At 40.5% G+C, this 26,695-nt stretch overlaps 1 protein-coding gene across 3 annotated transcripts in view; it reads right to left on the reverse strand.

Annotated features, from left to right (window-relative positions):
* Positions 1 to 6,286: 6,286 nt before the first annotated feature.
* The window catches only part of LOC110172368 (serine/threonine-protein phosphatase 6 regulatory subunit 2-like), a 57,788-nt gene continuing 37,379 nt past the window's right edge, over positions 6,287 to 26,695 (reverse strand). For all 3 annotated transcript variants that reach the window (XM_055159979.1, XM_055159980.1, XM_055159981.1), the window contains 8 exons: positions 25,134 to 25,231; positions 24,969 to 25,026; positions 23,079 to 23,206; positions 21,521 to 21,627; positions 17,871 to 18,006; positions 14,311 to 14,523; positions 12,261 to 12,341; positions 6,287 to 9,564 (listed from right to left, as the gene is read on the reverse strand). In XM_055159979.1, the coding sequence (XP_055015954.1) occupies positions 9,513 to 9,564; positions 12,261 to 12,341; positions 14,311 to 14,523; positions 17,871 to 18,006; positions 21,521 to 21,627; positions 23,079 to 23,206; positions 24,969 to 25,026; positions 25,134 to 25,231 (873 nt within the window). In that variant the 3' untranslated portion in view covers positions 6,287 to 9,512. The remainder of the gene's footprint in view (positions 9,565 to 12,260; positions 12,342 to 14,310; positions 14,524 to 17,870; positions 18,007 to 21,520; positions 21,628 to 23,078; positions 23,207 to 24,968; positions 25,027 to 25,133; positions 25,232 to 26,695) is intronic.

Here is a 26,695-nt window from a genome sequence, read left to right on the forward strand (position 1 = left end):
AAACTGGACTTGAGCTGATTTATTTTTTTGTTTTTGTTTTTTAAAGCAGGGGAAAAATGTGTTACAGAGATTTACAACAGAAACGTTTGACTCACTCCAGAGGTTTTTGAATGTGACCCAAGCCACGCCTTCTCTAAAACTTCAAAATCTCTTCGTTTTTTTATTCAACCGAACCGTTTGAATCTGTCCGGAGCCGGAATATTCACGTTTGCAGTCGGGTTTTTATCATTTTTAAAAGTTTTATACGACGCAAAACGGAAAAGTCGTGTTCTAATGTTGTTTACTCGTCACAAACAAATCTGGAGTTGTGTTTTGTTTCATTCACACGTTTGAGTAAGTCTTTATTTTTCGTCGTCTACGTCTCCGAAGCTCTAAACGCTCCACTTTGTGACGTCATGTGGTGATACAGGAAGTGCTCCACTGCGTTTTTAAGCTCCACACACCTTCACTAGAATCATCTGGAGAATTTCAGAGCTGGAATCGGCGATAGACTCCAGGAAAACGTTCGGAAACACGAGATGGCGACTTCGGGCGGGTTCTGTTCAAGACAAGGTTTTAAAAACTGTCGCTCGGGCTTAATGGCGCGTGATTCTGGATTCGCCTTCAGCCCGGCGAGGTTCTTCCAGTGGCTCTGGGATGACGGAGCATGTGATCTCTGTGACCAATCAGAGCGAGAGGAGCCAGAGCGATTATAAAGAGTTTTTTTTTTTTTAAGACAACTGAGGGATTTTGAGTTGAGGAAAAGTTTATGATGTAAAAATAGGTAAAAATCGCAACAAAATCCGACATTTTTGAAAGTTGTAGGTCCCTATCAGGCAAACACGAGCAGTTTGTGATTACTTTTCCACTCTTTTTCCACTGAAGTACTGTAAGATTAGCCTGATTCATCAGACATTTGACCTCACAGCATTAGGATTCGTTCACTCGACAGTAGGCGGGTACTTTTTTTATTTAACTAATCGCTGCTGTTTGGTCGTGACGTATGTAATGTGTCGCTAACGGGATTAACTGGTATATTAAGCTTTTCTCAAATCCTGTAGGAAGAAGGACAATAACGTCTTTCCCCTTGATAAAATTCACCAAACATTCTCTTTGTTTTGGTTTTAAATCCTCGATCTCGTGAATCGTTGTCAACACAGAATGTCTGTCTCTTCACTGATTGGCTGGTGCCTGAACTCGAACTTCTGGGGTTCTTGCAAACCGTCTAGTGTTTTCTGATTCCTGATCTAGTCGCTGGAGAGAAATGAAATTAAGCAGAGGCACTAGGTGGCGCCACTCAGACTAGTCTGAGTGTCACTGTGTCAACTGGAGACATCTACAAGCAGCAACATCTCCAGTTATTTTAATAGATCCATGGTTCGAGGTAGTCAGGCTGGCGCCACCTAGTGCCTCCGCTCAATTCATTTTTCTCCAGCGACTAGATCAGGAATCAGAAAACACTAGACGGTTTGCAAGAACCCCAGAAGTTCGAGTTCAGGCACCAGCCAATCAGTGAAGAGACAAACATTCTGTGTTGACAACAATTCCTGAGATCGAGGATTTAAAACCAGAACAAAGAGAATGTTTGGTGAATTTTATCAAGGGGAAAGACGTTATTGTCCTTCTTCCTACGGGATTTGGAGCATTACATACATCACGACCAAACAACAGTGACTGGTTAAATAATAAAATTCCCTGCCTACCGTCAAGTGAACAAACCCTTGTGCTGCGAGGTCAGACGGTTTCTACGAAGTGAAACCGGCTCATGAATCATTGTAGGTTCGCGGTAGTAAGTCTTGACAAAATGTAGGAAAAATGAGAAAACGTCGCAGTTTTCTTCATCTCCATGCTGTCGTAGCTTTCCGTTATGTTCGGCTCATCGACAATTCCAACCGTACCTCAGTTTTCTTCATTTCCACACTGACGCACGACTCCGACGCGATTAGAAAAGACGAGGACCACGAATTCCAGATGATTCCGAAAAGCACAAACGTCTGAAGTCTTCATTTACTTCGTCGGGTTCGATCGGAGTTCCAGAGTCGGGAACTACACCGGAAGTCGTCATCGCAAGTTTCCAAACGTCTGTTCACTTTAAAACTACCACTTCATGACATCACAAGTTGGACCAGATCATTTAGAGCTTTGGGGATGTAAACAGATGAAGAATAAAGAGTTACTCAAACGTGTGAATGAAACAAAACTCAACTCCAGGTCTGTTTTTTGACGAGGAAACGGCGTCAAAACCCGACTTAAACCTCTCACGAGTCAGTTCTGCGTCATATCGAACCTTTAAACAAACGGATCTCGCCCCCAAACGTCTAAACTCCAGCTCCGACACGTTTCATCTCCGACCCAAACCACTCGCTTTCACTGCTCCTGCGACAGTTGTAAAATAGTTTTACGGTTTTTCAATTTTTGTAATTTAGTTTTGTTATTAACCTTTATTGTACATACCCCACAGATTTGTATTGTAGTAGTAATTTATTTAACTGTCTCAAAAAAGTTTCCCTTAAGCACCACTTTTATTTTTTGAAAACGTAGTCATTCGATGTGCCATTTTCTGTTTTATTTTCTGTATTAATGTGACTAATAATTTTTTAAAACCTGTAAATTTTTTGTAAAAGCGCTGGTCCTTACTTATTGTAGCAAACATTTCTGAAAAGTGGGTCGGTTTTGAATTAGTTTTGATTTTTTTTTTTTTTTTTTTTCCTCTTTTGTTCGCTGCAGTCCCCAAATTTTCATTCACAATTCAAATTTTTGTTTACAATTTTTCAAAGTGTGGCTGTAGTGGTGATATTTTTAAAGATTTGAGAAAGTTTTGGTATTATTTTATTTAGTGATTCAAGAAAATGCAACAATAGATTTTTAAATGTATATATAAAAATATGAATAATTATTAAAAATTTAAATTCTGGAACATTTTAATAAATTGGTAAAATTCCCCAAATGCTGTAGAAATTCAACACTTCAGAATTTGATTTTAAACAATAAAAAATAAATAAAAATCTTGCATATTTTAATGGTTGTGAGTACAATTTTGGAAGACTTTGAAAATTTATTTTAAAATTTCCAAACTAATTACCCTATTTTTTATTAGAAAATATTAAAAAGTGCTTAATAAAATTTTATTTATTTAGTTTTTTTTCCATTTAGGTGAAAATTTTAAATCTTACCTAATTTTGTGGGGGGGAAAAAAGAGAAAATTGTTATGGGTTAATTGTTGGAACTTTTAGAAAATTTTAACAATTTTTCAAATAAATTACATTCATACAATTTTAATTCTTTGTCAATCTTGGAAGCTTTTAACTGTTTTATTGAAAAAAATATATAAAAATCATATTGCAACATTTTTCATTTACATGAAAAATATGATGGGTTCAGAAAACTTGAGAATTTTAACTACAACTTATCAGACATTAAAAATTACTAAGAGTTTTAAGAATTTTAAACCAAATTCATAATCATTTGCTAAAAAAAAAAGTACTTTAATTTTTTTTTTTTTTTTTAAGAAATAGAAACTTATATTGGATTTTTTTCCCACTGGGTGAAATTTTAAACTTCTTTCTTAAACTACTTTCAAAATTTCAACAACTGCTAAAATATTTTCTTCAAATTTAAACCAAAACCTTCTAAAGTCTTAAATTGTCGCCCCTGGAGTCGTAGCCGCCCTCCCGCCGCCTCTCGCTCTTCGGCTGCAGTTGAACCAGTTTCATGTTTTTGGTCATTTCTGTTTCTCGTCTCAGTTACATTAACCACGTCACCGTCAGTTTATTTATTGTTTTGTTTTTTTAGAAATGACTTTTTCTGAGCCGGTTTCTGTCAGTCATGTTCAGATAGTTTTTAGCCTCCAATAAAAAAAAAGGGTTAAAACATATTTTGAGTTTGGCTCTTTTTTTTTTTTTTAACTAAAACTTCTTAAAAAAAAAGTTTTGTTTATTTTTTTTAGGCTTTATTTAATTGTTGAAGAGAATCTGTTTCCAATGTGGAGATTGTTGCATAAAATTATAAGATTCAAGAGTTTTAGAGAACTTTAGACATTTTTTAAATTATAATTAAAAAATTATAAAATGAAAAAACAATTTTCTTCATTATTTGTCTCCAAAACCAAAATAAAAAACGGATGACAATTAATTTTTTCAGTTTTTGATTTAGAGTTTAAATGAAAAAGGGAAAAAAACAGATAACAGACGTTTACGGACTTAAACTGCGATGCCGGACTTTAGGGCGAGGAGGTGCGCCCACGTAGACTGATTACGACTGAGACCAGGACCAGAACTGATCCCAGAACTGATCCGAGGACTAAAACAGGACTGAACCAGATCCCGGTCACAGTCCCAATCAGGTCCTGGTCTGGTCCCAGTCCCAATCTCAATCCTGGTCTCAATCCTGATTCAGTCCTGGTTCAGTCCTGCATCGCAGTTTAAGTCATGTTAACGTTATCTGTTTTTTTCCATTTAAACACAAAATTGAAAACTGAAAAAACAAATTATGTTTTATCATTTTGGTTTTGGAGACAAATAATGAAGAAAATAGTTGTATAGTTGTCTAATTTTTAAATTTTTTTGTTTTCATCTTGGTTTTATTTTGAAAAACGAATGAAGGAATGACACACATTTATTTGCTTTGGTCACGGTCCATCTCTCTGAAATCCATGAAGTGCCAAGATCGTTTTTAAATTTAATCTGAACAAAGTTTTTATCCGTTTTTACCCAATGTTCCCTCATTTTCTGACCCCGAGCTGTAATTTGAGGCTCGAGTGCTCAGATCATTTCTATATTTTAGTTTTGAACAATTTATAAAATCAAAAAAGACTATTATTGATTATTATCATTTTCAAACCCAAAAACTCAAATGAAAATCTGTTACAAACATGTTGTCTAAGCAGCTCTTCAGTTCAAAATAAGTCTTCTGTGTACCGTGTATGAAGTGTTTTATTGTTTTATTCTTGATGATCAGGAAGTGTGTTGTTTACGGTGACGTCAAAACTCTGCTCTGGTCTGTGAAAGTTGTGAAACGTGCTTAAAGGGCCCATCTCTAACAATGATCATGCAAAATCCACTTTTCAGATCTTTCTACCCTCTCAGTGATGTGTGGGTCTTGTATTTGTCACCCAAGTGGTTTTTAGATTGATTTGTCATTTTTTTAACAAATTGCTGTGTATTTATGAACTAAAGCTGCTATGACAATGACGCGGCAGATTCATCTATGACGCACCCGCCCCCCTCCACCCACTCACACACCGTCCAGGTCTCCTGTTCTGCGTTATTTATCTTTATTTTTCGCTTCAGACACACTTTTTGTAACCATGTCCTCATGGAGAAAGTGCGTATTTGGCTGCAATGGCAAGTCCAAATTATTTGTCAGGCCGACAGAAGAAGCAAGGCGTGATAAGTGTATTTCTGGGAACACAGACAAAAAGGTCCCCAAGAATATTTTTGTTTGCGAGCAACACTTCACCGAAGACGCTTTCAGAACTACAGGTATTTTAAAACTGGATTTACAACGAAGCAGAAGCGACACTTTGGAAAAGGATGCTGTTCCCACGATACCAGGGTCCAGCGATGACGATCCTAGATCTGTAAGTTTACTGCGAGTAAACCGCTGAAGAGAAGTAAAAGCAAACTGCAGCGTTTATTTTTGAAGATCACATATGCACTTGCATGTCATATATACATGTCATGTCCCTTGTTCTACCTGTTTTAGTTTGACAAACATTAGTCCTATGATATCACACTGATACTAACAACAGACTTAGGGCTTCATTTTATTCTAGTGAGTCGTCTTCAAAGCTTCTGCACGAAAACAAAATGTCGATTACACCTCAATCATTATGACCTCTGATGTTTAGTGTCGCCTGTACAGATTCTGACCACCTCATTTGATCGAACATTATTACAGGATTCAAGTTTGCCCAATTATTTCTTCTGTCTCCCCCTCCCTCCCTGAGATGGAGGAGGAAGGGCGGCTCACTCGTCGCCTACATCACATTTGGAGGGCGGAGCCTGTGCTTTCTCAGGACGAGCGGGGGGAGGAGCGATAGTCGGACTTTCATAGTTCCTGGTCTGTGACTGACTCCGAGAAATCAGGAAGATTTCAGAACTATTGTGTCATGGATGTTCCAAAACCCAAAGAGTGATTTTGTAGAGATGGACCCTTCAGAAACTCATCGTGGTGAAGACTTAGGACACTCTGAAAGCAGAAGATCAGTTTTACACATTTTAAAACTGTAAAAATCAGGTATGTCACGTTTAAATAAAATAAATTACCCCCCAAATATTTCCAAACAAAAGACACTGAGACACCATCGTTCATTATTTGGTATTAATGTGGTCAACCAGACACTTTTTAATTTGCAATATTTTTTTTTTTTGAAACAATGATCACAACCTGATCGCTGCCGTTTTGATTCGTTAAGTACAAGAACTCCGTCGCCCAGGCAACAACCGCCGCGCTTCCTGTAAAAACCCTTCCGCTTCCTGCCTTATTTTGCGCCTGTTCAAAATAAGAGTTTTTAAAATAAAAGAGGAAAATAAAAACAAAACAAAAAAAAAAAAAAAAAAGGTCTGACTGAAAACCACTGTTGCCCTGCGCTGAGTTTTAAGTGCTTGGTGGAGAGAAGAGACAAGAGAAGACCAAAAAATAAAAAATAAAAACTGAAATTAAAAGTTGTGTAATAATGTTGTTATATAGGTAGATAAGTTTGGTTTTGATTTAAAAATAAAATTGGGAAATAGCCATAAAAGATACAATCAGGAGGTCTCAGCTCTCACTATCTCTACATCTAAACATGCACTAAACTAAAAAGTCATTTGCTTTTTTTTTTTTTTTTAAATTCTAATTTAAAGATTCACCGTGTAACTTTTCCGTCGGAGGGCACTGAACGCCTCTCGTTACTCGTCGAGCTCTGCGGAGAGGCGAGTCCGCTCACACACACAGAGAGAGAGAATGTGTGATTTATTTATTTTTAAGGCATTTTACAAAATAACAAAATAACCGAGTAAAGGCAAAAGAAACGAGTTTAACGGCGAACTCACAGACCGCGTAACGAAGCGGACGGACGGAGCGAGACGGCGACCGCGGTGGCCGGATATACAGTCAAACGAAGCTCACCCAGGGCAGAAGTTACAGGAGAATCCGTGTGTCGTTTGTTCAGTCGTTTTTCAAAATAAAAGCAAAAATAAGAAAATGAAAAAACAGATAATTATTCGTTTTTTTTCAGTTTTTGATTTTGTGTTTAAATGAAAAATGGGAAAAAAAAAAACACGGATAAAGGATGTTTCCCGTTTACGTGACTTAAACTGTGACGCCGGACTGAACCAGGACTGAACCAGGACTGAACCAGGACTGAACCAGGACTGAACCAGATCCGGGACCAGACCGGAATCAAACCAGGACTCAGACCGGAACTGAGACCGGGTCCAGACAGGGACTGAGACCGGGACCAAACCAGGACCAGACCAGGACTGAGGCCAGGAACAGGGCCAGGACTGAGACCAGGACCAGACCAGGACTGAGGCCAGGACTGAAAACAATTTAGTCCTGGTTCAGTCCTGGTTCAGTCCTGGTTCAGTCCTGGCGTCACAGTTTAAGTCACGTAAACGGGAAACTTCCTTTATCTGTTTTTTTTCCATTTTTCATTTAAACACAAAATCAAAAAACTGAAAAAAAATGAATCATTATCTGTTTTTTATTTTGGTTTTGGAGACAAATAATGAAGAAAACTGTTGCTTTTTCTTATTTTTGGTTTTATTTTGAAAAACAAATGAACGAATGACGAATGACACAGATTTAGGAACCGATTTGGAGCCGAGTTACAGATTTGAAATTCAAGTATCACAGCGACTGAAGAACCAATCAGGAGCGAGACTGTTGAAGGTAACGCCCCTTAGTTCCTTCCGCCCTCTTATTAATAGTGGTGTGCAAAAATATTAAAATACTGATATATCGTATCGTTTAATGTGATGATACAGTATCGATATATCGCCAAGAGTATTTTTAAGTATATTTGACTAAATTATTTTGTGCAAGAGCTACAGTTGTGTTGACATTTTCATCGATTTGAGCAAAATTGGTGTTTTTATCTTAACTTTGTACAAACTTAGTGGTTTAACAAAGACTTTTAGCATCAGAGCCACGATGTAGTCTTTGTTTTTCACTGAACCGCATTGAATCGAAAGCTCACTAACAAAAAACATCGTAATCGTTTCGCAGCCTGTGTATCGAGGTTTGTATCGTATCGACAACTTCTTAATGATACCAGCTCTACTTATAAACGCTGTCAATCAAATCTGCTCGACCTCGCGGAAAGAAGTCGCCTGATTGGTTTGTTATTAACGTTCAGATCTTGATTTACGGACAAAATATCGAAAAGAAAACAACCCAGGATCACGTAGAGCGGGTTAAAACGAACATTTTAATCCCAAAACGGACCGGCTACAGCGAGAGGAGCCGCGGTTTTTCAATAAAACGTGAACTGGAGCCAGAGCCGATGGAGCCGGAATCGCGCCCGGGCTCGTTTCCCGTTCGGAACTCGACGTTTACCGTGTCCGGCGCCGCGTCCGTCCGTATCAACAGTCTGCGGCCGCACCGGCAGAGCGGTATCCACGGAAACGACCCTCCATCTCCTAGAAAAGTTCCACAGCGCGTCTTTAAACCAGCCTTGATTAGTTTGAGAGAGGAAAAAAAAAAAACAAAAAAAAAAAACTAAATTTAATCTTTTAAATAAAATGGCTGATCGTCATTATTGCACATTGAGCAGTTAATACTATTTTTGTTTTTTCCTCACGATAAAAATAAAAACGCCCCCATCTTCCTCCCCAGAAAGCACTTGACGGAAATTTCAAAATAAAACAGCATGGATGAATTCATGAGGACTTTTTTTTTTTCCAAAATAAAACATGGATAATGGTATTAAAACGGTAGACAGCCCAGCAGATATGAATTGTGCTAGAAATTCAACAAGTGCATACATTATTTTAACTACAGAAGAAGTTTCTCAAATCTAACCTGTGCTCTTCCATCGATTTGTAAAACTGTTATTACATATTTTTAAATTTTTTTTCCTTGGACGATAAAAAAATAGTAAATGTTGCCACCATCTTGGATTCTGTCGCGTCGTTTTTGCTACATCGAAAAAAACGCACCAAAAGTTTTTTAAAATGTGCAACGTCTCGAGAAAAAAGAAGAAGTCTGTGGAAAAAGAGAGGTCCTCCGTTTTGTCTCGCCGGTTTGAGAAGAAGCAGGAGAAGGAGAAGAGATGTCCGCCATTTTGTGATTTTTTGTGATTTTTTTTCAGCGTAAAAGTCGCATCCCCCGTCGCTCGGAGACGCCGGGGACGGACTTCGGCAGTGCCCGGTTCCATGTGGTGGTGGTGGGGGGGGGAGGATTTGTCGAATTTTTAAGCAGAAATTTGAGGTGATTTTTTGATGATTTGTGTTTAACTTTGTGGAGGATGGATTCTGGAGGTCGAGGAGCAGCCCAAGTTTTAGTTTTTTGTTGTTTTTTTTTCTTTTTGGACGATATTTGTTTTTGGATCAAACCGGACCGTTGACGGAGACCTCCACCGGGACAGCTGCAGGCTCCTCTCTGAACAAACACACACAAAGAGGGAAATGAGATAGAAAAACTTAACTCCCTTTGCCAATTTCTTAATACATGCATCACTAATTTCGAACTTCCGATCATTGCACAATCCACACTGGGAAGGATCCTCAGAAAAAGTGAGCATCAAACCTCCATGTTTGTTTTCCCAGTGGGATGTGTCTGTTGTCAAAGTCGATCTTTTCAAGTCTTTTGAACCATATCACTTTTGTTTCTGGTTCTGATATTGTCATATTTTAGTTTTGGGATTCGGACATCGTAATTGTGTGGTTGTTGGATCCTAACAGCGGAAAACGACTCGAGGAATGGGCTTCGGAAGTTTGTAAACTCCATAAATGCAAAAGAGAATCAGATCTGTGTGACTGCAAACTAGGGATGGGCATTCGATTAAATTTTCTTAATCGATCGGCGGGAGAAATAATGATCGATTTTTATATTAAAATGATCAACATTATTATTACTATCTGCACTAATCTGCATAAATAAATTCAACTTTACGACAAATAAACCGTAACGACTCTAGAGCCACATCAGCTGTTTGACATTATAATGTGTTTAATTCAGTTTTGTTCAAATCTCACAGAAACAAAACTTAAAACCACATCACTAATTTACATAAACTAAGTGAAGATAAAACTCCAGCTCTTGTGTCGCTGATGTGGTTCAACTTGTGTTGTCAGATTAAAAAGACATGACTCAGGTGAATACAGGTCAGTGTGACCAGATTTGTGTTTGTCAAAACCAGGACAGCGTACGGGGGGAGGGGGGCGGGGCCTCGTCATCCACATTGAGCGACTCTCACCTGGAAAAACTTTTTCCCACTGGACACAGAAACATATGTGCTGCTTTATACACTGTGCACATGGACTCACACTTGTCCCGAACACAACAGAAAGTGTGGAATTTCTTGTACAAATCATCGTTAAATCCACATTTGTGCTTCGGTTCGTTACAGACTGACCCACTGTTTGTGTCTCGCTCCTTCTGATGCAGAGACACATGTACACACCTGTTTGGTCACGACACACACACAAACATACATTCGGTTTGTTGATTAAAATGAACGTAATCGATGAAATTCTTAATGATCAATTATCGATTAATCGACTAATCATGCCCATCCCTACTGCAAACCTCCGTTCAAACTGTTTCTCTTCCCAATGGAATTGAAAAATAGTGAAAGGTGAAGGTGATGGGCAGGATTGATCCACAGGAAGAACCAAAAAGGAAACATTTGTCTGACTAAGAAATCATCCTGAGTTTACAGAGAACATTTTGTATGTGGAGCGACAACAAAACAAAATCCCGTTTGTTAATGTAGAGGAGCAGAAGACAAACAGACTGAGCTGCACTTTCTTGTTCTTGTGGTTTTACAGCAACATCACGTCTTGGTCTCTTTGCAGTGGAAGGTGTTTCTTGGTGAACAGTTGGAGCCTTTCACTTTGGCGTTGACTTTTTAAATTCGTAACTGAGGTTGAGTGAGGGATCGAGATGTTGCTCCACAAAATGTTCTCTGTAAACTCGGGATGATTTCTTAGTCAGACAAATGTTTCCTTTTTGGTTCTTCCTGTGGATCAATCCTGCCCATCACCTTCACCTTTCACTATTTTTCAATTCCATTGGGAAGAGAAACAGTTTGAACAGAGGTTTGAGTCACACACATCTGATTCACTTTTGCATTTATGGAGTTCGCAAACTTCCGAAGCCCGTTTCTCGAGTCGTTTTCCGCTGTTAGGATCCAACAACCACACAATTACGATGTCTGAATCCCAAAACTAAAATATGACAATATCAGACCCAGAAACAATGCTCTTTAATGTTTTTTTTTTAATCGATTTTGGAAACCTCGGCTTTGATTTATCACCATTTATTCCTTGGTTTCAGTTTCTTGTTTATAGTTGCCATTTTGTGGACTTCTGACCAATGAAAAAATGATAAAAACAGGTTCAGAGTTTTTCAAATCGAGAGCAGTTTGAGCGCCATTGGGAAGTCATTTTCAGTCTGGAGGATGTGACCAGAGAAGCTAGAATTTTGACCAAATGAGGAAAAAAATCTGTCCCGGGCCCTCCACCTGACTCCACCTGACTCCACCTGACTCCACCTGACTCCACCTGACTCCACCTGACTCCACCTGACTCCACCTGACCCACCTGACACCACCTGACTGACACCACTGACACCACCTGACTCCCTGACTCTGACTCCACTCCCTGACATGACTCCACCTGACTCCAGACTCCACCTGACTCCACCTGACTCCACCTGACTCCACTGACCACCTGACCACCTGACCCACCTGACACCACCTGACTCCACCTGACTCCACCTGACTCACCTGACTCCACCTGACTCCACCTGACTCCACCTGACTCCACCTGACTCCACTGACTCCACCTGACTCCACCTGACCTGACCTGACTCCACCTGACTCCACTGACTCCTGACTCCACCTGACTCCACCTGACTCCACCTGACTCCACCTGACTCCACCTGACTCCACCTGACTCCACCTGACTCCACCTGACTCCACCTGACTCCACCTGACTCCACCTGACTCCACCTGACTCCACCTGACTCCACCTGACTCACCTGACTCCATTCTGACTCCATTCTGACTCCATTCTGACTCCATTCTGACTCCATTCTGACTCCAATTTTATTTTGACAGGTTTGTTACTCACTTCCTGCCGGCCTGTGCCTCTGATTTGGCGGGCGTCTCCTCAGATAAAGACAGTTTCTCCAGCGAGTCGGAGATCTCCTCACTGCAAAAACACGATTGAGTTATTGACACGTAAAGCAGATTTAATAAAACACTGTTAACACTTTATTTTAGGATACACTTAAAAACTTTCTGAGCTGCTAATTTTCATATTAAACATTTTTAATTAATGACTTCTTCTGCTGATAATTAAATTCCTATTCCTAACTCAAGAGAAAGCTGTATTTATTTATTAAGAGTTCAGTTCAGTTCAGTTTTATATTTTCTATAAAGGTCCTATATTATGCAAAATTGACTCCTGTGAGGTTTAACTCTTTCCCCCACGAAAACGACATTTGACGAGCTCCTTGTTTCCTTAATGACGTTTTTTAAAACCTCCGCTGTTTCACTAAAGACGTGATTTGACGACCATTAAATCAGGAAATGTTTTGGACGATTTTTTCCGAAGTTAATCGAAGTAGTGACGATTGTAACTTCCGGGGAAAAAAAACACAAAACAAAACACGAGCGACGGAAAGACTGCGGTGCACAGAAGGGGTGTGCAAAAATATCAGAATATCGATATATCGTATCGTTTAATGTAATGATACAGTATCGATATAGTGGGCTACTGTATCGATATTTCACCATGAGTATTTTAGAGTAAATTATTTTGTTACAGAGCTACAGTTTTGTTGCTTGTGGAGTGAAAGGAAACTCATTTATACGACACATTTGATATTTTTACTGTTTTGATGATTAAAATGTTTGTGTTTCATATGAATTTTGCACAAGAAGTGGTTTAACAAAGACTTTTAGTATCACAGCCATGATTTAGCTTTTATTTTTTATTGAACTGTATCGAATCAATTTGAAATATATCATATCGAATCGAAAGTGCACTGTATCCAGATATGTATCGTATCGTGGCCTGTGTATCGAGGTATGTATCATATCGGCAACTTCTTAATGATACCCAGTCCTAGTGCACAGTTTTAGAAATAATGAGGAGCGGACGTATTTTATGGATAAGTTTAGAGAAAGTGACTTTTATGGATTTCAAAGTGATGATGAAGGTGATTATAAAGTGGAAAACAGCGACAGCGACGGACTTACAGAGAGTGAAACTTATGAAGGTGAGAATGCGGCTGATGTGTCTGTGTGGAGTCCTGCGATGTCCCAACAAACTATCCGGGCTTTATACTTTATTATGAACCAAAACTGCCCCAAAATCTGGATGTTGCTCAGGCCAGTCCTTAAAAATATTTCAGTCTTTTTTCCCCAAGATGAGATTTATGAGAGAATCACTACAGAAACAAACGCTTATGTGGAGCTCTGCACACGAGAAAGTCGCCAAGATGACAAATACTGGACACCGACTGACGGGGAAGAGTTTTATTATTATATTATTATATTATAATAAACTAAATAAGTTGAATAAGTTAAATGGAAAAAACAAATTAGGTGCACACAGGTGAACAACAGGTAAAAACAGGTGAACACTTGGCTCTACTGTATCTGGTGATATGAAATCTGTTTAAATACTTTGACAAATATATTTTAAATTAAATATAGCACTCAGAACATGCAGATATCAGATGCTAAATGTAGTTTTTCAATTTTGCACCTGACCAGGTAAACTCTCATTTTCAGTGAGCTGTTATAAACCTGTAAATGAGTCGAATCACATTTAAACATCCAGAAATGAAGAGTTCAGAGTCTAAAGTTTCCAGAGATACAAATATGTCTGTGTTTCAATTAAGTTGATGAGTGTGAAAATCATTTATAATCACTCGTGGAAGTCTGTTTATTTTATGCAGTTATGTTAGCCCTAGTAACATATGTGTGGGTTGTTCCTAGTCGGCGTCCAAGGGGGAAAGAGTTAAGACATGTTATAATGTTGTTACCTCCTCAAAAACAAACCTGGATGTGCAGAAATTATTTATTTTAATAGGAAAGTGTAAAAGTCTATTTAAAAGCGTGATAAACACAAACCTCACGCGTCCTTAAGCGCAGCGGCTTGTCCCTCTCACCTGCTCTGTGTTGTGCCGTCCTGTGGGCTGGTCTGGGCGTTGCTTTGGACAGGGGGGTTCTCCTGTGACTTTGACCCGGCGGGGGAGCTCTGTTCTGGGGCAGAGGCGGGCGCCGGGGTCCCCTGTTCCTCCGGAGCTCCAGAGGAAGGCTGCTCTGGTTTGGCTTCAGTCTGAGCGCCGACCGGAGAGCTGCACCGCGGCTCCCTGTCGACACTGGAGAGAAGAGAGGACAGAGGAGAGAACACAGGGTTTATTTACACACTGTGGCGTCAGTGATCTCTGTACATTTAATTATACCGTATTTTCCGGGTTATTAGATGCGCTCTTAAGCCTCTAAACGCATCAAAAAAGGACCGCGCGAGCCACAATCCAGAGCGCCCCATACATGAATCCACTCAGGTGTTTCCCAGCACGACTTCAGTAAACTACAAAGCTGCACGCAAACACACGGAGCAGACAGCGACCGCACAGCGAAACACACCCACAGACACACTCATCACTCCACGCCGACGAGGAACGGAACGGAGGAACGAAACGAAAAAGCGAGTGCAATGTGCCGCTTCTAGACACGACTGAACAACTGAGTCACTGCGAACACGCCGACAATCCGTTGGTCTCAGACAGCACCTCCCTACACGCCACAACTGAACAAAGCCCAGAGTCACCGTGAACACCACAAACAAACAAAACCACTCACCCATCACACTGTTGTGTTTACTTTAAAGTCCCACGTGGTTTATTTGTGAAAAAAAGTTCGAAAATAGACCATTTAATGACAGTGCGCCTTATAATCCAGAGCGTCTAATAGTGTGGAAAATATGGTACTTTAATTAAATACAGTAAACCAGTGAACATTCAAACAAACAGTGGGCTTTCCGAGTACCATCAGGCCTAAACTGGTGCCTAATTAGGTGGAAATTGGACAACGTCATTCCTGCAGCACCAACAAGAAACTACTCAAAAAAGGAACCTAAAACTGGGAAAAAAAAAAAAATAAATTCTGAATCAAATACCAACAAAAAGACTTCATGTACCACAGTTTAAGAAACACTGATTTCATTTCAAAAGGTCAGCTAATCGGTTTGGGTTTTAACGGTTTTAATGGAGAAGCCTACAGCCAATCCTCTGTCAGTAAAAACATCGAGACTGTCTTAGTAAAATAAAAATACACGCACAAAATATGAAGCATCACTGTTTTTATAAATCTACAGTACAGGTCAAAAGTTTTAGAACACCCTCATTTTTCCGGTTATTTATTGCAAGTTCAAGTCGTGCAAGTCCAATGAAGAGTTAGAAATGGTACAAAGGTAAAAACTGAACAGACAGAGGTTAAAAAAAAAAAAGATAAAAGACACAAAACACAAGTCCAAGCTCTGACAAAACGACCTCAGGAAAAAAGAACAAGTTGGTAAAACTTGAAAACCTGGAGTGTCCAGCAGCAGCAGCAGCGTCCAGACTTAAACCCCTTAAATCGAGCTGCTTTGGGACGAACTGGACAGAAGAGTGAAGCGACCGACAAGTGCCACACGTTTATGGAAACTTCTGCAACAGCCTTGGGAAGAACTTTCTGAACAATATTTGATTTCTGATTACTCTGACGAATCGAAACTTTAGAATACATTTGGGTCGACAGTAAACGGTAAAAATCTGGAAAAAGTGCGGTGTTCTAAAACGTTTGACCGGTAGTTTACCTCTGTTCCATCTGATTAAAGCAAATTTAGGTTTAAGCCAAATTGAAACACTCTGGCCTTTATGGACCCTCGGCCACAGTTTGAGGGACGAGGACACAGACGTTGGGGGCTGCACTGAAAAACCCCGTGAGGTCCCAGTGCAGCTTTATTACCGAAAGCGGCGACTGAACTGAAAAGTAACTAGACTCGAATCCAAGACCGAGTATAACGGCACTAGTTGTGTTTGTAGTATTTTTTTGGTAACACTTTATAATAACTACAGCTTATTTAGCCTTAATAAAGCATGAACAAAGACTTAATTAATAATGATTCACTCTTAGTAACTACTTAATTACTACCTGAATTAGCACTTAACTTGTACTTAATTCGGCTGTGCTATAAAAAGTTACTCATAAGTATTTCTTACTTAATTACTCATGAACTAACCATTTGTGTGTGCATTTGTAAACGTATATTTAAGTACAAATTTGAGCGTTTGATTATTAATGATTAGTAAGTCATGAGAGAATGATTTACTAGTAATGCATTATTGTTTCTCTGGAATTTGACCAACCTTAACAAATGTTTAATAAAACATAATTCGTCTTCACTTTAGAAAAGCTCTCAGAAAGACTTAACTAACAGATAACAGCTGCCTGAATGATCATTGTATTATTAGTAAATCATTCTCTCATGGCTTACTAATGATTAATAAATGCTCATATGTGTCACTTAAATATGCATTTGTAAACATGCAAATGGTTAGTTCATGAGTAATTAAGAAGTATTGAGTAACTATTTACAGCACAGGTGAATTAAGTGCAAGTTAAGTGCTAATTCAGGTAGTAATTAAGTAGTTACTGAAGGGGCGTTCACACCAAAGCGTCAAAAAACGTCTTGACGCCTCTATTTGGACGCGTTTGCATTTGAGTTTAGACGCCCCCGATGCACGTCTTTGACGCCGTGGACAAACGGGACAAAAATACTTGACGCGCGTCCGTTGCCCTGGAAACAAGAGCCCGGTCCTGGTCTTTTCCCGAAACAATATCAGACCAGACTGAGAGAGTGTTTTTATGACATAAAACATCAGCGGAGGAGATCGGGTCGACGACTGGGGCGTGTTTATATTTATACTCCACTAATGACACTGGATCAGTCCCGGTCTAGTCCAGGTCTTGTCCTGGTCTAATACTGGTCTAGTCCTGGTCTAATCACGGTCTAGCCCCGGTCTAGTCTCAGTCTACTCCCGGTCTAGTCCTTGTTTAGTCCCGGTCTAGTCCTTGTTTAGTCCCGGTCCGGTCCTGGTCTAGTCCTCGCGATCGCTCGGTGATTGTGGTGTATATATTTACTCTCCGCTCATGTTTGTGGTTCTCGTTCTGGTTCTCGGGTTTTTCTTCCTGATAATAACGTCGCTGCGTCACTGGATACTCGTCCCTGATTGGTTGACGCGGCGCGTCTGACGCGAAAAGTTCAGCATTTTCAACTTCTTGACGCTGACGCTTTGGACGCGCGTCTTGGCCGCTGACACCAAAACGCTCAAGACGCGCCGCGTCGACGCCAGATTCGCGCCGCGCTGACGCCGAAAATGCGCCGCAAAAACGCAGGACGCTCTAGTCACACGTCCACATCGACTTTACATTGAAAGTGGACGCTCTGACGCCTTGGTGTGAACGGCCCTTAAGAGTGAATCATTATTAATTAAGTCTTTGTTCGTGCTTTATTAAGGCTAAATAAGGTGTAGTTATTATAAAGTGTTACCATTTTTTTTTTACCAGTACGTAGGGTAGGCTTCCTTTAAAATTGAAAGAGCTGTTTATTTTTTTCATAATAAGAAAAAAAATAAATAATCTAATACATTGAATGAAGTGTAGGTTTGTTAAGTGTCAGTACCCAGAAAAAGGCTGGAACTCTGTGAAGTTGGCCCAGCCCGAGTCCTGGCTCTTGTCCCCAGGAGAGTCCCACTGCACTGGGCTCTGCGCCGCCGCCGGACCCCCAGAGTCTCCGAACGTGGCCGTCCAACCGGGACCTGAGCCGAGAGAGAGAAGAAAGAAGGAAGGAAGGAACGGGGTTAAAGAGAAGGGGGTGGGGGTTGAGAGTGAGAAGGGAAAGAGGGGGAGGGAATGAATGAATGAAAGAAAGACAGAGAGAAAAAAAAGAGAGAAAGTTGTGGGTTACACTCCTGACCTAGTGGAGTGTGGACGCCCCCTAGTGTTGACACGATACTACAATTTTAAACTATCTTGATACTAAGGAACAAACTCGATACTCGATACTGATTCTGATCCCACGATGAGAATAAAAACACTTTCTTTAGACAACAGAAAGTGATTTTCCACATTAAAGGGTAGAACTTTTTTTTCTGTTCCTATGTGGTTTTATATCTGTGTGACCCCTCAAACCAGGTCTAAACCAGGTCTAAACCAGGACTAAACCAGGACTAAACCAGGACTAAACCAGGTCTAAACCAGGTCTAAACCAGGACTAAACTACGTCTAAACCAGGACTAAACCAGGACTAAACCAAACCAGGTCTAAACCAGGTAAACCAGGTCCAAACAGGTCTAAACCAGGTCTAAACCAGGTCTAAACCAGGTCTAAACCAGGTCCAAACCAGGTAAACCAGGTCTAAACCAGGACTAAACTACGTCTAAACCAGGACTAAACCAGGACTAAACCAGGTCTAAACCAGGACTAAAACCAGGACTAAACCAGGACTAAACACGTCTAAACCAGGTCTAAACCAGGTCCAAACAGGAAATCCAGGACTAAACTAGGTCCAAACCAGGACTAAATTAGGTCTAAATCAGGACTAAATTAGGTCTAATCAGGACTAAACCAGGACTAATCCAGGACTAAACTAGGTCCAAACCAGGACTAAATTAGGTCTAAATCAGGACTAATCCAGGACTAAACTAGGTCTAAATCAGGACTAAATCAGGTCTAAACCAGGACTAAACCAGGTCCAAACCAGGACTAAATTAGGTCTAAATCAGGACTAAACCAGGACTAATCCAGGACTAAACTAGGTCTAAACCAGGACTAAATCAGGTCTAAACCAGGACTAAACCAGGACTAAACTAGGTCTAAATCAGGACTAATCCAGGACTAAACTAGGTCTAAATCAGGACTAAATCAGGTCTAAACCAGGACTAAACCAGGTCCAAACCAGGACTAAACCAGGACTAAACCAGGTCTAAACCAGGTCTAAACTAGGTCTAAATCAGGACTAAACCAGGACTAAACCAGGTCCAAACCAGGTAAACCAGGTAACTAGGTCTAAACCAGGACTAAACCAGGTCTAAACCAGGTCTAAACCAGGACTAAACCAGGACTAATCCAGGACTAAACCAGGACTAAACCAGGACTAAACTAGGTCTAAATCAGGACTAAACCAGGACTAATCCAGGACTAAACTAGGTCTAAATCAGGACTAAATCAGGTCTAAACCAGGACTAACCAGGTCCAAAACAGGTCCAAACCAGGTCCAAACTAGGTCTAAAACCAGGACTAACCAGGTCTAAACCAGGTCTAAACCAGGACTAAACCAGGACTAATCCAGGACTAAACCAGGTCTAAACTAGGTCTAAATCAGGACTAAACCAGGACTAATCCAGGACTAAACTAGGTCTAAATCAGGACTAAATCAGGTCTAAACCAGGACTAAACCAGGTCCAAACCAGGACTAAACCAGGACTAAACCAGGACTAAACCAGGTCTAAACCAGGTCTAAATCAGGTCTAAACCAGGTCTAAACCAGGTCCAAACCAGGTCCAAACCAGGTCCAAACCAGGTCCAAACCAGGTCTAAACCAGGTCCATGGGCGTATATTATCCAGATGGTTCTAAACACATTCAGGAAAGGTTCTGCTCCGTCCTGTCACTGGGACTCTGCGAAAAATGAGGATCTAGTTTCGATACTAGTTTTGGCTTTAAGTATCGATTAATATCAGATGTTCAATACTTTCTCAAAGCCTGATGCCCTCCCGTTGTTACTGAGAGTTTTTTATCCCGTCTCCTCGTGAAAAGGCGACTGAATGAAGAGACCTCGTCCTCTGTAATCTTGTTGTTTGTTTTGTTTCTATGGCAGGCTGCTGTTGTGAGAGATGACGTGAGCCGAGGTCTGGGTCGGGACATGTTTTCAGAGCAGAATAATCCGCGCACGGACCAGACAAAAGAACCAGAGGCGTTACAGGAAGGTGGAGCTCGTCTTTTTCCACGCCACATTCAACCATTTACATCTCTCCTTCCCTGGGCCATGTATTTATAAATTCAGGTTAGATAAAATTAAGATAGAAATTTACGTCAGTGAGTTCATTTCCAAAATTAGCTGAAAATAAACCTAAAATAGTGCTCTTTATGCCCCAACTTGTGACTTTATAACCAAAAAAATAAACTACATAATCTTGGATGTGTTCATTGCCCCGAGAAAATGTAGAAATCAGAATTGCACCTCCACAAACCTAACGTCCCTCTGCTCGTTCCCAAGGAAATCCAGGGAAATGTTGATTCTTTGGTTCTAATCTTCCAGAATATGTCATAAAAAAAAATTAAAATCAGTGCCTCATTCGTTCATTCGTTTTTCAAAATAAAAACAAAAATAAGAAAATGAAAAAATGACTTTTCTTTATTATTTGTCTTCAAAACCAAAATGAAAAAACAGATAATGATTCGTTTTTTCATTTTTTTATTTTGTGTTTAAATGAAAAATGGAAAAAAACAGATAACGACCGTTTTCCATTTACGTGACTTAAACTGCGATGCCGGACTGAACCAGGACTAAAACAGGTCCAGGACTGAGACCAGGACTGAGACCAGGACTGAGACCAGGACTGAGACCAGGACTCCAGGACTCAGACCAGGACTCAGACCAGGACTCAGACCAGGACTCAGACCAGACCAGGACTCAGACCAGGACTCAGACCAGGACTGAGTCTGGGACCAGACCGGGATCAGGACCAGGACCAGGACCAGGACTGAGACCGGGACCAGACCAGAACTGAAACCAGGACTGAGACCGGGATTGAGACCAGAACTGAGACCGGAAACAGGACCAGGACTGAGACGGGGACCAAACCAGGACTGAAAATGGTTTAGTTCCTGTTTTAGTCCTGATTCGGTTCTGGTTCAGTCCAGGTCCAGTCCAGGTCCAGGTCCAGTCCTGTTTTTCATTACAGTCCGGCATTACAGTTTAAGTCACAGAAACGGGAAATGGCTGTTATCTGTTTTTTTCATTTTGGTTTTTGGAGACAAATAATGAAGAAAATAGTAGTTTTTTTCGTTTTCTTATTTTTGGTTTTATTTTGAAAAAACAAATGAACCAATGAGGTACTGATTATAAAATTATCTCCATGAGTTTGGTTTCACTTCCCATTTCCACAGAATCCTGTGTTTTGGAGGCTTTTTTGCTTCTTCCTGCACCTACGTTTTTATCTCGTGTGCCCTTTTTACTGTCATACACTGTACAAATGCAAAATAAATGAATAAATACAATTTAAAAAGTTGTGTCTTTGTGAGTTTTGTGTTTCTCGGTGGTGTTTCAGACCTGTCTCTGTGGACTCGTTTTCTTCGTCCGACTCGGATCCTTCGGCGTCTCGACCGTTTTCCAAGCTGCTCCTGGATCCTCCCTCGGACGACTGAGACACGCCGAACCTGAACCAGGAGCAAAACCAGGGACAAAAAATGAAATGACAGACTTCACACTATTTATTTTAACACAATTTGAACAGAAACAACTGATTCACGCTCACACAGAGGCCGTACTGTCCCAAATCCCACCCATATCTGATAAAACTCTCTGTCATTGTGACCAAAAACCCACGTGTCTGTATCGATCATCTATTGGTGTTTTTCAGATTGTAAAACGTGATGAAGACCAACTCCCAGATGGGGGCATGAGACAGTTTTTCCTACTGGTTACTGTATTTTCTGCATTACAGGGCACTTAAAAGCCTTTAATTTCATCAAAAAATGAGTGTGCGCCTTATAATCTAGAGCACTTTATATATGAATTTATTGGGGCATCTTAGTACGACTTTAGTAAACTACAAAGCCGCTCCACTTGCAGCGTTATGGCTCCCGTAGTCAGGAGCATCAGGAGTAAAACAGACTGTGATTCCTTTAAATATCAAAATGCACCTGTCAAGAGACACGCTCACAATGCCCACTTTAAACTCAAGACTGTTATAAAGTGAAAGTGTGAGCTGCATGGGAGCAGTGGATGAGAGAAGGAGAACACACATTCACCAAGACAGAGAGACAGCGCCGAGCGACTTACGCCACGATCTGCCGACGGATCGTGGACGCCCGGGCTCAGGATCAGGATCAACTGTGGTCCGAGCTTTCACCAAGACCAGAATCATCACTGAACTGAACTCCAGGGAACAGTAACCACACTGACTCGGATCATGACGAGAGGGATGTGGACGTGTGGACACAGGAATCACCCAACTGCTTGAACCATTATGAATTATTGTGAATACGACAACAATTTAGCATCTCAAACTGAATTTTTTTTCCACGTTACAATTGAACAAAGTTGAGAGTTATTGTGAACGCTTTAAATAAAGTTTGACTGAATTATCTAACTGTTGTGTTTTGTTTAATGCTCCTTATAGTCCGGTGCGGTTTATATGTGAAAAAAGTTCAAAAATAAACCATTCAATGACAGTGCGACTTATAATCCAGAGCCCCTATAGTGCAGAAAATATGGTAGATTGAACTTTCCTATGAAAAATCAAATAAGAAAATTCACAAATGTTGAACCTGATCATTTCTGTTGGTGACTAGACCCTAGAACTCCATATACCGCAACAGAAATCTGCATTTTAATCTATTTTAACTGCCCCCCCCCATCTGTATTAAATATTATTGGCCTGTAGAATGTTGTGATGTCGTCTGAATCCAGCAAGAGTAAGGCCTTCAAACACAAAACTCATTTTATTCCACAGACACAACTTTAAGACTTTAATCTGAGCTTTGTTTACCACAATCTGACCATAAAGAACCGATTTAGCTGGAACTACAACATGTGAGCTGTGAACATTCAAGCCAAACCCCCAGAATGATATTTAAAAGTCTAAAGTGTCTCTGTGACACTGCACCTTGTCCTGGATTTCGCTTGAGTTGCATAGTTGATCTCCTTCTCCTCCCAGATGTCCTCGTCTTCGTCCGCGTCGTCGAACTGTCTGATCCGCTCTTTACAGGCGGCTTCGAAAGCAGCTGCGTTGGCCTACGGCGAGCAGGGGTCAAAGGTCAGTCACGATACTACAGCCAGCGGGGGTCAAAGGTCAGTCACGATACTACAGCCAGCGGGGGTCAAAGGTCAGTCACGATACTACAGCCAGCAGGGGTCAAAGGTCAGTCACGATACTACAGCCAGCAGGGGTCAAAGGTCAGTCACGATACTACAGCCAGCAGGGGTCAAAGGTCAGTCACGATACTACAGTCAGCAGGGGTCAAAGGTCAGTCATGACACTACAGCGAGCAGGGGTCAAAGGTCAGTCATGACACTACAGCGAGCAGGGGTCAAAGGTCAGTCACGATACTACAGCCAGCAGGGGTCAAAGGTCAGTCATGACACTACAGCGAGCAGGGGTCAAAGGTCAGTCACGATACTACAGCCAGCAGGGGTCAGGGGTCAAAGTCGGGGTGGGCGATATCTCAGTATTTAAAATATATCGATATTTTTTTTAACCACGAAATGGATTCTGACATATGTTTATATTTGATTCTGATTTCGCTGTAATCTGCTGCAGTGTAGAACTTGTACAATAGTGTTTGGAAACATTGGTTTGATCTGCAGTGGATTGTGGGAAACCTCACAGCTCCTTTATGCTGGTGAGGAACATGGATCCATTAAAATAAGGAACCTCCAGATCTTCCTCTGCTAAAGGAGCTCAAGATGAGCTTGAGTTGAGTTGTTTTATTTTTGAATGAAAAGAAAGCAATATGTATTACCAGATTTTTCAGACTATAAGTCGCACTTTTTTTTCATGGTTTGGGTGTTTCCTGCGACTTATATATTCAAATTTTCAGACTTACAGCCGCGAGAGCCTCTAGACTTGTGTATCAGTTTTCTGCGCATGTCTCCGGCAGAACAAGCCTCTGTGCTGCTGCAGGTAGTGAAATATGCAGCAGAAAACGGTAATCGAGCAGCAGAAAGAAAGTTTAGACTGAGCGAGAAACTTGTGAGGGACTGGAGGAAAGCGAGGATGGAGAACACAACTTCACGGTAACCGGGCAAGTGCACCGTGCAACTTTCCTGAAGTCACTGGATGACAAAGCATAGACTCCCGTGACAACCGAAGTTGCGCGGAGTTGTTCAGAAGTGACACCGAAAATAAAGAATTGAATGGATTTATTGATTTGGAGTGAGATGGAGAGTTTGTTAAACTTGTTCTGTTCTGTTGTTTATGTTATAGTTTATCTGAAGAACTGTTCATATGTGACGTTAACAGTCTGTTGTTCTCTCTTCTATTGTTTTTACTACAACTTGACTTTACACAGGAAATGTTGGTTCCTGGTCTCTGATTTTATAAAATAAATTTCCCCCAAAAAGTGCAACTTATATGTTTTTTTCTTGTTCATTATGCATTTTTTGGCTGGTGCGACTTATACATTGTATTTTTCACGACTTATAGTCCGAAAAATACGTTTTTTTTTTCCTTTATTTTACAGTTAAATTCTTATTTTTGTATACAGGGATTTTTTTTTTTTTTTTTATGTCGCAAGAGCTGTTTGTTCCTACATAAACTGCCTCTTTGCACTTATAAAAAAAGTAAAAAAAAGTAAGACCTTGTGGAATTCGTCAGATTTGTTTTTGCAGGAGTTTTGGAGGGTTATTTTTTCAGAGATATATATCATCTATCGAGATACAGCAAATCATATCGAGATATATTTTTCGCTCCATATCGCCCAGCCCTAGGTCAAAGGTCAAAGGTCAGTCTGGACACTCGGGTCACGTTCACACGGATCTGTCCAGTTTAACTCACACTGTTGTCGTCCGCATCGAGGTTAAAGTTGATTTCGGCGATTCGGTCAAAAGTGGCACTGGGAAAAAAAAAAAAAGCATTACGGGCATTACGTCACGCGGAGATACAAGCTGGATAAAGAGATGTTCCGCAGTGGGGCATTCGTGTAAATAAAAGTGAATTTACTTGATGTTTTCGTCGTGCTCGCTGAACTCCTCGTCGTTGAACCCAAACTGATCGACGAAGTTGGCCGTCATCTGTTGGATCTGATAATCTGAGAAGGCCTGGAATAAAAACAAAAACAAACACATGCACACATTTGAAGAAAAACCAAAAACCAAAACCTTGTGTTTACTTTAGTTGAATCGATATTTACATAAATCAGACACGTGCTTTTTAACCACAAACTGTATAAAGTCAAATGAAGCTCACTGACGCCGGCGGTTACAGGGCGAATTTGGAGACAGGTTGTTTTTTTTTTTAATAACGGACAAAACAGTTCTATGACTTGCTCGACTTGTACACGGCTAAGTTCACGTACAAAAGTCAAACATCATGAAATTCCTCTTTGTTTGCAGGCAATGTTCACTCAGAGAGAAAGTAAATATAATCTACAGGCCACATGCAAGAACAGAGGGACACCGTTTATCAAACAAACCATTCAAATTACGAAACGGCGGCTGCAACGAGCTAAAACAAACCACTTCTCTTTTTTCAATTCATAATAACTTCACAGAACAGTAATGTCAATTAACGTGCTGGAGTTGGAGATAAAGGGAAGAACAATAAACTTCAGCTTCTGCCTAAACCTGCTCAGTGACCGACACTGTTCTGCAAGTCACTTTAAAACTGTAATGTGTTATTTATTTATGACTTGTTACAGTGTCGTTTCAAAGTAATTTGTTAAATTATAATATTACTGTGTTTAAAATGTAAAATATTACACGACTATTGCAGAACTTTAAGTTACTCTCAACAACATAACTGAAGATGCTGAACTTTTGTGCCGTATATGGACTGAACCAGGACTGAACCAGGACTAAACCAGGACTAAAGCAAAACTGAACCAGGACTAAACTAGGACTAAACCAGAACTGAACCAGGACTAAACTAGGACTAAATCAGAACTGAACCAGAACTGAACCAGAACTAAATCAACTGAACCAGGACTAAACCAGGACTAAACCAGGTCTAAACCAGGACTACAGCAGAACTGAGCCAGGTCTAAACCAGGACAAGTCTTGGACTAGGACTTGGACTCTAGTTCTGCCCCTGAGAGAACCCTGAGCCCGTGGAGCAGTGGGTCCAAAAAGCATGATCAGGCATCTGCTGCTCTTCGCCCCGTGGAGCGTGGAGTTCTGCGACTGTTCTTTCGCCCGCGGTCACCCGACGGTCTACACAGGTGCACGTCTAGGCCCGTCTCAACATTCGGAAACGTAACGATGCCGTTTCACTGCTGCTGATATTGATATGATTTTAGCGAATTAGTTTGAAGAAAAACAAAAAACCCACCACTTCAATCCAGGTTAAAAATGCATTGTGACGCGCGATACTCACATTTGTACCGAGTAAAATATTACAGTTTTTTTTCCCTGTAACGCCACATTACTGCGTTACAGCAAAAAGCAACACATGACAGTAATTCATTACTTTTATAACGTGTTACTCCCAACACTGGTGACTTAGTGTTTGATTTATCTGCTCTACAGACTGAATGTGAAGAAAATATCAGAGCTTAAATTGTCACG

Source organism: Boleophthalmus pectinirostris, unplaced genomic scaffold (genome assembly GCF_026225935.1).
Source record: "Boleophthalmus pectinirostris isolate CB_2022bp ecotype Guang Dong unplaced genomic scaffold, ASM2622593v1 HiC_scaffold_2826, whole genome shotgun sequence".
NCBI classification, from domain to species: domain Eukaryota; kingdom Metazoa; phylum Chordata; class Actinopteri; order Gobiiformes; family Gobiidae; genus Boleophthalmus; species Boleophthalmus pectinirostris.